General features: G+C 39.4%; 1 protein-coding gene across 1 annotated transcript in view; it reads right to left on the reverse strand.

The window, feature by feature from the left end:
• Window positions 1-7,191: 7,191 nt before the first annotated feature.
• The window catches only part of rasa1a (RAS p21 protein activator (GTPase activating protein) 1a), a 103,194-nt gene continuing 97,979 nt past the window's right edge, over window positions 7,192-12,406 (reverse strand). Inside the window, 4 exon segments of the mRNA XM_055633379.1 lie at window positions 7,192-8,087; window positions 9,606-9,761; window positions 11,618-11,674; window positions 11,954-12,042. Coding sequence (XP_055489354.1) covers window positions 8,010-8,087; window positions 9,606-9,761; window positions 11,618-11,674; window positions 11,954-12,042 — 380 coding nt within the window. The 3' untranslated portion in view covers window positions 7,192-8,009.

Below are 12,406 nucleotides of genomic sequence, written 5' to 3' on the forward strand. Positions count from 1 at the left end.
ACTACTGCTACTGTATATATTACTAAAAGTCTGAGCTTGACCGCTTTTGGCCCACTGTGCTGCGATTTCCGAGAGAATGCTGCCACCTACGGCCGACATTTTTGGCCACCTCACTCAGAGCCCCCCTCTGCCTTCCTGGACCAGAGGATTTTTCCCATCTATGAAAAATCAGAGATATTAATGTTTTTTAAAAAAAATCCCCATTCTCTCTGCTGCCCCCACTTGTGGCAGGGGGGAGGGACTATAAAAACCGGAAGTGTCGTGCCTCACTCAGTCTCTGCCGGACCCAGGAAGCGAGAGGGTCATGGCTCTCTGAGCTGCGAATAACCACATCAACTCCACGGTGAGTCCCCACGATGTGGTTGTCAAGTGGCTGCTGCCAAATTGTTTGCCTCGCCTTTTAAAAAGTTTGTGTTCACAAAATGAATTTTGGTTGTCAAGTGGCTGCTGCCAAATTGTTTGCCTCGCCTTGGTTTTTAAAATCGTTGCAACAGTTTTCGGATGGATAAAGCGTGAGTAAACATTTTATTAGATCAGGACTGTTTATTTGCAAAATTGGCGCTCATTCCGTGACTTCCGCTTAGTGGCAAGATGGCGCCGATGATGTCATTTCCTGTTAGCGTCAAGATGGCACTGACTGCGTCATTTCCGGTTCGTGGCAAGATGGCACTGACTGCAGAAGGCACAGAGTGAAGATGTTGAATAATTCAAGAGAGCTTACTGCTCTGTCTATGGTGAGTGTTTGTTGGACGTTATTTAAAGCACGATTTTGCTTCACCAGCATCCGCCTCTACAGGAGGCTTTAAACGTTTGAATAATTCGGTTTACACACTGTATGTTCACCACGTTCTGAAGTTACTTGACAATTTAGTATTGGTTGTGTGTGTGTGTGTGTGTGTGTGTCTGAGAGTCTGTGTGTGTGTGTGATGATCAACAAATAACAAATAATACAAATAATATAGTATTTCATAGTTCAGAGCTTGTTCGTTATGTTTAATAGCCTGATGGCTGTCAGGAAGAAGCTGTTCCTCAATGTGGATGTTAGTTTTCAGTTTACAAAAGTCGGACTTGACTCCAGAAGTCGGGCATAAGTCAGTCAGTCCACAAGCCGTGATTCAGTCTGTCAGTCCAGAGGCCATGAGTTAGTCAGTCAGTCCAGAGACCATGAGTTAGTCCCAAGGCAGTGAGTCCAGAGGCCATGAGTGGGTCACTCACTGCCGCCCCGGCATCCCCACCTCAAGACGATACCCTCCGCCTGGCTACAGGATGCTCCCCCTCCTGAAGCCGCCCCCATCCCCCGCTGCAGGGCGCCTCCTCCCTCATCAGCCCGCGAGAGACCCGCCTGAAGCTGTTCCCCCTCCCTCGGCTGCAGGACGTTTGCCACCCCCAGGGCGGAAGATTGCAACTTTCACGTGGTCCGCCCTGTTTTGTCTAATGCAATCAACTCGACGTGCACAAACAGAAGATCAAATAGAACAAGTTGTCCTACAACTTTAGGCTGTGCACGCCACACAAAAGAAGAAGCCACCCCGACAGCCCCCGCCTCAAAAAATATTTTGCACAAATTCTTCAGTGAGTACAGGGGATTGAGAATTACAGCAAATTACAACCGTCAACCTCTATATTAAAATTGATTTTTTTTTTATCAACAGCAAATAGCCATCAAGCCATCAGTGAGCAGCAGAAACACAACAAGAAACACAAGAAAGGACTTAATAATTCTCATCTTTAACATTTAATTTGTTCTTATATTTTAAGTGTAATTCACAATTTAAACTTTAATAAATCCTTTTTCCACTTTTCATGCCTGCGTGTTCGTCATCACAATGGGAACCTAATAGGCAGGAATGGCTGCTCTGTGGGAGAGCCGCTAAGAGTGCATGCGGGTAGGTTCATGGGTTGTAGGGAGATGGACTGAATGTGTGGGGGGGGAGGGGAATGGCAAGGAGCAGAGTGGGGGTGATGAAGGGAGGAGGGGTGACTGAATGAACTGCCAGCGTACCAGGCGTGAGTGACTGCACTGCCTGCCCACGAACCGTGAGTAAGTGAACTGCCAGCCCACCAGCCGAATGTGACTCAACTGCCAGCCCAATAATCCATTCAGTCCACCCTCTCCCCTTCTCTCTGTCACCTGTTTTGGTCAGAATTTCTCAGCTGCCAGCCTGGTGGGTCCGAGTGACTACTGCCAGGCCTCAGTGACTGAGCACCTAGCCCAAGAATCCATTCGGCCCACAATGTCAATACTAGCCCTCTGGAAACCAGTACCTTCGGCCCACAACACGCATACTAGCGCAACAGACCCCCCCCTCCCCCCACTGGCGAGCAATATTAGAATTGGTGGAGAGGTGGAATATTGCATTGGGTGACCAGCCCTCCCGTGTGATGCTGGGACCCAACGGGTCCCACTTAATCTAATACATATATATATATTTATTGTTCCATTATTCTGTGTTTGCGCTTCTGGGTGAGATGCTAGCTGCATTTTGTTGTCTCTGCACTTGTACACTGCACAATGACAATAAAGTTTTGAATCTTGAATTTGAGAAGTGTTTTTGTCAATTGGAACAGACTGGTCTGTGGATGAGGAAGTCAAGGATCCAGTTGCAGAGAGATGCGCAGAGACCCAGTTCCGTGAGCTTGGTAACCAACTTGTTTGGGATGAAGGTATTGAACGTCAAGCTGTAGTCTTTAAACAAAAGCCTGACATGTGTTTTTATAGTAGAAATGGTCCAGTTCAGAGTGGAGAGCTAGTGAGATGGCATCTCCGTTGACTTGTTGTACCATAACCAACCTCTCAAAGCACTTCATCACCACGGATGTTAGTGCCACTGGTCGATAGTTGTTAAGGCGCGTTACCTTACTCTTCTTGGGCAATGTTAATGATGCCCTCTTAAAGCAAGTGGGAACCTCTGACCTCAAAATGTCCGCAAAACCTCCTGCCAGTTAGTCTTTCCTGGTTAATATTCTATGAATTAAGAATTGAATGTATTTATAATTGTTCATATAATTATATAATCTTTATGATTAATTAGTAATTAAAAATCTAATGCACTATTAATTCATTTTTAAGATGTTAAAGGCAGTTCGCTGAAAAAAATCTAAATTTAAAGGGGCTTTTGAAATATAACCAAATGAGCTTAACGGGAGCATGAGAACCTTTGCTCTAGTGTGTAAAAGGAAGGTCAGGAATTAGCACTCAGACTACCAGATGCTGTGCCATCTGTATTTCTGAATACTTGGGACTTGAATAAAACAAGTACATCTTATGCAAAAGAAGCAATTATGCTTCAGTCAGCTGCTATGAAAACGAGGTTTTGTCCAAAATCATTTATGCTATCTGCATGCCACCATACTGTAAATCAATATTCAAATAGCAAAGAGTTGTAGTAGCAACCTGTTCTTCCTACAATTCAAGTTTATTAATTGACATTTGTTAAGTGTTGCTTTTTAACTTATATTTGTACAGTATCAGGTAGTAATTCTTCCAGTTTACTGATGTGGTTTGTCATAATTCTTCAAATTTATCCCAGGGAGCCACAGCCCTTAGACAGAGGGGTCTTACCCAGAAGATCCAGCTCGCCTGTCAGGGGCTTGCATGGCCAGTAGGCTCGACTTGCCCATGAGAGACTGGGGATGCCCGGAAGGCCCGATTCATCTGTGGATTGAGGACCCACCTGGCGGGCCAGTCAGCAGATTGGTAGCTGGAGGCAATGCCTCGATGGGGGACTGGGCTGCTGGAGGCCCTGCAGCTGCCTGGGGCTTTGCTGGAGGACACCACGGCGAGACTTGGCCACGCTGACCCTGCAATGCCACCAGGTCTTCAAAGGTTCATTTGTCACATACACCAATTGGTGTCGTGAAATGCAGATTGCCTTCATGGCCAGATCGAGATCCATGCACTTAGATCAACTGGCATTTGAAAATGGCACCAACTAGCGACTGCAGTGTTTCAGTGTACGACCTGTACTGTTATGCACTTGTACTGTATTTGAGATGCTTATCTAATATGTATGTAAGTGCTTATGTATAGTGATACTTGTACTGAACTATATACAAAAATGAATGTCACTGTGTCAGTACATGTGACAAATAAAGTACCATATTAATTGAAATATGGGTACAATGAAGTCAATGCTGATGCTGACAACGTAAGGGAGCAGTCCAGGCTTTTTATTTACATGCCAGAAATTTCAGGAATAGTAACGACCCAGCGGGAAGATGTGGTCAGTGATATATAGTATTAAAAATAGGGCAGGGCTAAATATAATGGTGACAAGCCTACTCCTGCACCTATTTTCTATGTTTACCTCACCAGGTCAGGCGGCAACTCTGGTGAAAAATGAACAGGTGATTTTTCAGGTCGGAAACATCACCTACTCATGTTCGCCAGATATCCTGCCGGACCCGCGGAGTTACTTCAGCATTGTGCCTAGTTAGAATCTCTAACACCAATAGCAGCAATGTACTCAGAAGATTTCACCTTGTTTTTATTTTGCTTGAACAAAAGCACCATTAAAATAAAAAAATGTGGCACTAGAATTACACCTTTGTGATGGCCCTCCCTTATTTCATTCGTATTGAGTTTCCAGTATAAGGACTAATATCCCAAGCTGGGATTGGAATATCAAGATTAAAAATACAAATTAGTTAGTAACTACATGATGTGGTCTAGTTATTCTCAGGATCTGTGCTTACACCCGATCATGTCATAGCAAGCCTCTGAGGGGAATACTAGCACAATGTTTAATAGAGAATGTATTTAAATTTGTTGTGCTTGATGTCAAAACTGCAAATTTAGAAAGTGAATAACATTTTATTAAATGGTGTATCAATCAAATCCAAGTACATATTCTTGAATTGAAAGGCCATTTCTACTTTATTAGTACATGTAAAACCAGGGCTGGATTAACCATTAAGCAAAATAAGCATGTGCTTAGGGCATCAAGGGAAGGGCATCACAAAAATGGTAAATGGTTTACGGCACAATAGAAATCACTTTAAACTTGCTAAAATAATATTCAAAGTGGTTTATATGATCGGAAATATAATTTCAAAGTGTTCATGGTGTCATAGTAAGATTAATTTTGAGGATCTGATCAAAGACTTTGCAATTAAAAAAAAGGAGAAAACTTTTCAAATATAAATTAAGTGGAAGTATACAAAAATAAACATTATTTTCCATCTTACTGTTAATTTTGTTTCATTTTGAAAAATAAATTTATTTTATGGTTTATTATTGTTTATATTTTGAATTACATATATATGGGGGCACCAAAATCTTTTAAGTGCTTAGGGCCTCTATGGGTCTTAATCCGGCCCTGTGTAAAACAGTATTAATAGACTTACACCTCTGGTTAAGACACAAGTGCTAGAGCAACTTGGCGTGTCAGGAGCCTTCTTCAGATGATTGCGGGGGTGTGGGAAGAAAAAGTAGGGAGTGAGGTGGGGTAAGAAGAAGGGGATATTTGATTAGCAGATGGTTGGATAAAAGTCAAAAATCGTGAGATAATGATCGAAGATGCACAGAATGAGAAGCCAGAGAAAGGAATATGGGTGGAATATAAGTTCCCTAAAATTGGTGGATTCAATGATCACACTGTTGGGTTGTAAGCTACCCAAACAGCAAATGATGTGCTGTTCATCCAGTTTGCATGTAGCCTCACTCTAGCAATGGAGGCAGCACAGGCCAGGATGATCAATATGGGAAGGAGGTTACTAACTCTGGTACTAACCATTTTCACTCTCCTTCTCATACTGACCTTTCCTAATTAAACAGTAGAACATATAATCTAACTCACGAATTGGTGTTGAACATAGATTTCTCATCCCGTTTGATAAATTATATTTTAAAACGGAGGTATAAAGTAAATCAGGTGAATTTAAAGAAAGAATGGGGAAACAAAACCTGGTGATCTTAAACAGAGAGCCTTGATGAGTTTAAAGGGAGCACAGGAAACAATGCCACAGTGTGTTATCCGAGCATAGAAAATGGGGACACAGCAATTTTAAAGAGCATAGGCAACAAATCCTCATTGGTCTAAAGACAAAATAACATAAAACCAGGTGCAAGTCAGATGCCAAAGCATCAATTCATTAGCAGGTGAAGTTTTACTGTATTAAATTAACAGAATAAAAAGGAAAATAGCTTCAATCGTCAATTTGGTGATCACCAACAGCAATGTTAAGCTGGTACATGCTCAGCAGGAAGATGTCCAACCCCCTTGGTTGTCCAGCATGGTGGCAAAGATGTCCTGGTGTCAGTAAATTATCTGGAATGAAAGGCTGAACCACAAGATGGATGCAGTGTTCCCATGAAGTAATTTAGAGCAGTCAGATCTGTCCACAAAATCAAGGCCACCAAGTAAAAACACGAACAATGTTTTTCCAGCTGTTTATATACAATGTAACATTAAAAGTATTTATTTGAGACAGATCAAGAAATGAGAAAGGTATATATTTTGCAAGTGATTTCATTATATGGGACATTAACAAATGCAGTAAAAATAGGGGACAAGAATGGAATAATAGAAATAAGGAGAAAAAAGTCAGTATTTAACAAGTATGGTTTCGCCAGTGATGCCTAATATTCTAAAATAATCTAAACAAAACAGGTTGATTGTAAAGAGGCCTCGGGTCTTGCCACTCGCCCCCAAAAGGAAAAAAATGTGACAGCGGAGTAGGGAAACAGGAGTGTAAGCACTAACGTACAAATAGACAAGTGGTAACAAGGAAAGCATGTCATGTTATCAAAGTGTGAAGAAACCTGTAGTAAAAAAGTGACAGTCAACAAAAAACACATTCTCCAATGGACAACACAGTCATTGGTGGATATAAATAAATATCATAAAGGAAAACAAAAAGCATATGGGGAGAAATTCAACAGCACAAAAGAGAAATTATTTTCCATCATATGTTTTGAGCAATGCCACAGGAAATCTACCCATTTACTTATTGGGCTTTGTCGGAAACAGAGGCAGAATGGAAACATCTCATTTACACAATTAAATATGAAAGCTAAAAAATTTGTATTACACATTTGAAATAAATTCATACAGAATTCCAAAGTTTCTTTATGAAATTTCACAATTATTGCATCTAGTCCAATGTTATTGAAATAGTCTATTTAAATGGGTTTGAACCAGTTTCAACGCTTGCTTTTCATTTATTGAAACAAAAGCCAATGTAACAATCTACTTTACAAAATAGTTTAATAAGTGCATGCGTTTCCAATAAATGATCAATAAATTTATTCAACTATTGAATGTGTTTACAGTTGTAAACCTGATACATACAAAGCTTTTGATTACACAAGATTGTTTTCATTGTCTCAGTCATAGTGTAATTAAACAAATTAAAATTAGTGCCACAACAAATGCTGTGATCTTTCACATTCATTGTCATGTAACGAATGCTTGTTGCACTTTTTTTCTATAAAAAATAACCAGTCTTTAGTGAGGAATCTTGATATTTAAAGACATTTTCAATAAACTGTAAATATAACCAGAGAATAAAGACGTAGCAATCTTAACCATAAAAGTAGTCAGTCAGAAATTACAGTATATTACACTCGACAACTCAATATCCAGTTACACACCAAACACAAGTAACTCAACTTGTTTTTTCACCTTGTCAGTTGACTGGCATTCTATACTGCAGCTCTGGACAGATCCTGGAAACTTTGGCAAATTGAAATATTAAACGCCGTGATAGTCCATGAGGTTATCAACCCACCTAGGTTTGTGAAAGTTGACGATACATCAAAGCTCAACAGCTAGTGATTGGTTCAGAGAAGGAAGTGCAAGAGGTGGCCTGCACAAATAGCTTACTACGTTACTGGTGGAAACATCAACCAGGTTTGTTTTTCTGTTGCATAGTTTGAAAGACAAAGGGAACGTTGTACACCGGTGTTTATATTTCAGAAGTACACAAGCAAGTGAGATTGCAGTGAGTTGTCCAGTGATAACCTTGGGACATGCTGATCCATGCACAATTCTTTGAATGAGATTCTGCTACCTGTTGGCTGCAGAATATTGGTTTCGTTTCTGCTGTAACAGTTCAGTAATGGCCAGAAGCTTTTTCAAGACATGCTGAAAAAGATATCAGAAATAGTATTAGGTTTAGTTACTAGCGAAACAATCCCATTTTTTCCCCCCAAACAAACAAAATTACATCATTTCAAGAAAACAACTTGTCCACCTTTCCAATGGCAATTAGTGACAGCATTGCCACTCTGCCAGCAATACCCATTTCCTGTTCATGAAACCAACCAATGTTCCTTAATGCTATGTGGATGGGAGAGTGAGAAAAATGAGGGAAATACCTCTTAAATGAAAAAAAAAATAGAGTAATCGTCAAAACATTTTCACTATCCAGTTCGCAAACTCAATACTCATAGAATTGTGGCAAATGCGGTACAACTAAAGACATATCATGATTAGTAATTAAGTTAAAAGATGAAACATTAAAGAAGATGCTTTGTAAAATATTATCTGACAGAGTTACCATCAAATTCAACAACTAGCTGCAAAGCACTTCAGGTGAAATATGAACTTTAATCATCTCTCCCAAACCATTGAGCTATCCCCAACTTTCGGGGAATTCTTTCTCCATAAGTTCCATAAGATTATGTTCTACAGTATTATTTCACAAAAAACAACAAAAGCAATGCTCCAACGATGTACCAGGCAGAAACCCCATGCATCTCACTCACAGGATACTCAGTTACAGAACTGTTTTGTTTTTAAAATGGGGTAGAAAAAAGACTTGATTAGGTGGGGTTCATCACCCAGACATAATTTATTCAGATGGAGTTGGTGCAATGGTAGTTGCAAATAGTTTACAATTTAAATATTCAGTTCAATTCTTGCCAGAGTAAAACAAAAACAATTTGTTGATCTATTAAAGCAGCACAAATTGTTCTTATTGTCAATATGGAATGTTGGCATGTACAGGCATTCGTGGTTGAAACTAAAGGCAGCACTGCCTCAAAAAGTCAGCCAACGTCAATAAAGACGCACACCACCTTGGCCAAACTTTCATTTTCACTCCTACCTTCGGGATGGTGATACAGCAGTCTGAAAACCATGACACCAGGTTCAAGAGTAGCTTCTTCCCAACAACCGTCACCCTTGCACACTGCTCAACGCTAATCTCTATTATGGACTGTCTGGTTACACAAAGGATTCAGGGTGTTTTTGCACTGGTTTGATTGATTGAATTTTTGTTGTATTTTTTCCATGTGTTTTGTTTTTACATGCCTGCTATGCTGTTACAAGTAAGAATTTCATAGTTCCATTGTCTGCACATAGGGCAATTAAACACTCTTGACAAGTTTCTCATTTAAGAATACAGGGGTAGTTTATCATTTTTAATATTTAGGCCAAATGTGAGAACATTTTGAAAATTGACCACAATCGAGTAAAATAAGAAAATGATTTTTTATCTGGAACATTACTAAAACTCAAGGTAATCTGAATGATCCCTCTTTCTTTCTGAACAAACTGAATTACTTTTTATTAGTTTGCCGAATCTTCCACTGAAATTGTGTGCCAATATTTTTTGTAATATTTAATTTAAAATGAAACGTTCAGATAGTCACTACTAACCTGCTGGACTCCCCGTTCATTACTTAGGGTACGAAGTTCATCCGAATGTGCTGCACAAACCTCATGCAAAGCCGCCATGTTACGAGATAAGTCAATCCTAAAGTGCTCTGTAGTGTCAGGAACCTCAGGTACATTCTAAAGACAAAAATAAAACTTCTCATTTAAGAAGTAACAGATAAAATAACTTATGTAAACATTTAACATCTTATAATATGCAAAGTGATTCATTACTTTCTAAAATTGTACGTTACTCTACATTTAAGATAGGTGAAAAAGGAATATAGGCAATTATAGACTGGTTAACCTAGTATCGATTACAGGATAAATCAGTGCGGTTGATACAAGGAAGTTCAAGGTTGAAGGAACATGTCAATGCATTGGACTGCCAGGCACAAAAGTGACGCATGGAATTAAACCTGGAAAAATGTAGGGTAATGTATTTACAGAGGAAGTTCAAGGTAATATACAATCATGGTTAGGATTGTAAACATAGATGAATAGCACCTCCGAGATGATCTTGGACCGCACCGTCAAAGATTCTTGAAAATGTGACTAATGAGGCAAACAAGTTGCTTGCCTCTAGTGTTCTATTCCATAGCTAATCAGTGTATTAATAAAACAGTAATTAGGCAATTTTTAATTGTTCTGCACAAAGTTCCTGTCACCACAATACATGAAGTACATCACCAGAAAGGCAAAGAAAACATTTTCAAGGACATTACCAAAGCTGGAGAATTACATCGAAAAGAAACTGAATAGTCTGTGATGGTTTTCATTTGGGCAAAAAAATCTGAGAAGTGACGGAATTTGTAAATACAGATTACAGCCTCATAGATTCTACCACTTTAAGTGCACATCCTGTTACCTCTCGCATATTATTGATTTTTGCAATTACCGCCCTTTTAGACAATTCCAGAACCCGGATGCTATTTTCATTTAGCAAATAATTTATGAAAACTGGGTTAGTTTATCCATGTAATTCCATGACATGTTGTTCCACCCATTATAGACACGAAAGTTGGAGTAACTCAGCAGGACAGGCATCATCTCTGGAGAGAAGGAATTGGTGACGTTTTGGGTTGAGACCCTTTTCTACCATTATGTTTGTTTCTATCACCAGCCTTGCTGACCAGAATGTTTTAGTTAAAATCTGAAAGGATGAAAATCAACATCTTCAGACATTACTACAAATGTTGTATTTTCCCCTTCACTAGCTATTGCATCACACCTGCATCTTCTGCAATCTGAGCTTCTGACGTGTTCTTCCATTGCAATAACCACTTCCATTTCCCAATCATTACCAAGCCTTCCAGCCTTATTTCCAATTAGATTGTTTTGAATTGCTGCTTTATTTGCAGACTTAATATTCCTATACACCAATGGTGAACCACTCAGCCTCCACCCACCTTACACTTTGTTGCTCATATCTTAACCCACACAAATTCACAGAACCATTAGTGATCATGCTGTGTTGCATTTTGGCCTTACTTCCCAAATATCTACAATTTGCAATTCGAAACATTAAGCATAAATCCAATAATTACTGCAACTCTCTGAACCTTTTTGAAAGCTTCTCAAAGCCTTGTTTCTGATTCTTGCTGTCCTGTACATGCTTTCCTCTTGCAATTTGGTGCCCATACTGTCAGCCATCTTTGTCCTTTAATTACCAATCTTTATGCCTTTAAGGATCTCCGTAGAATTTACCTTTCGAAGCTGGGTGAATTTTGCACATACCCAACTTCGTTTAGCATCGTTTTTTTTAAATATTGAAACCATTGCAAATTCTGGACATTATTAATTCAAACCAGTATAAGATAAAGTTACAAAATGAGTATTTTGTGCAGAAATTCCAGGTGACATCTTCAAGGAGAGATTTAATTCCCCCCCCCCCCCCCCCCCACCCCCCCCCCCCCTAAAAATAACAAAACTAGATAATAAAACGTGCAGAGGCCGCTTGACCCCCAACCCGCCCATCTTCAAGGAGAATCTCCCCCCGAGGAACATAGATCAACTCATCGAACATGCTTGTTACTTTTGATGAATGGATTTACACCTTCCATGTAGGGTTCCTATATTAAAATAAACTTGTCAATGCATGTCACCTTAAAAATGAGCATCATGCAGTGTGCAGAATATCAATAACATTTAGTGTGGATTGCCTGAATCAATTCTTCCCATAAGCTTGACATGAGGCAACATGATAATCAGCAAATGAACTGTGAACATTATCAAGGCAGATCTTTTAGAATCTGTGGAAACATTACCTGTAAAAATGTTAAAAAATTAAAGATGCCAGACCACATAACAATTCAATTAACCTGAACTTTCAAGAATCAGATTTAAAATACCTTAGCGCCAAATTCTACCAAGTTTGCTAAGTTTTGAAGAGACTTTGCAACAAGAGTGAGCGTTCTTGCAGCGGTGGAGGAAGGAGGATCTAAGAAAAGATTAAGGAAGAGTTATTGTTGTAGTAGATATCATTTTACCATCACATTTTACTAAAAGTTTGCTCAATTTCTGCCAAAACGATCAATCATTTTGCAATCAGAAATGATTTTCTGATATCCTAACATTTTCCTATTATGCAATTTTGGATGTTAATTTTTTTAGAATGCTACTCAAGGGACTGTCCAGAAGATCATTGGAATAATCAAGTCTGGAAGAAAACAAGCCATCGGTGAGTATGAGCACTGGACAAGCCAGAAAACAAGATGTGCAATGTTTTACTGCTGGATTCAGGGCATGCAGTAGGAGAAAACGGCATAAACTTTAAAAGACCAACTCAGGATCAAGTAAGACGC

Source organism: Leucoraja erinacea, chromosome 3 (assembly GCF_028641065.1).
Source record: "Leucoraja erinacea ecotype New England chromosome 3, Leri_hhj_1, whole genome shotgun sequence".
In the NCBI taxonomy this organism is placed as follows: domain Eukaryota; kingdom Metazoa; phylum Chordata; class Chondrichthyes; order Rajiformes; family Rajidae; genus Leucoraja; species Leucoraja erinaceus.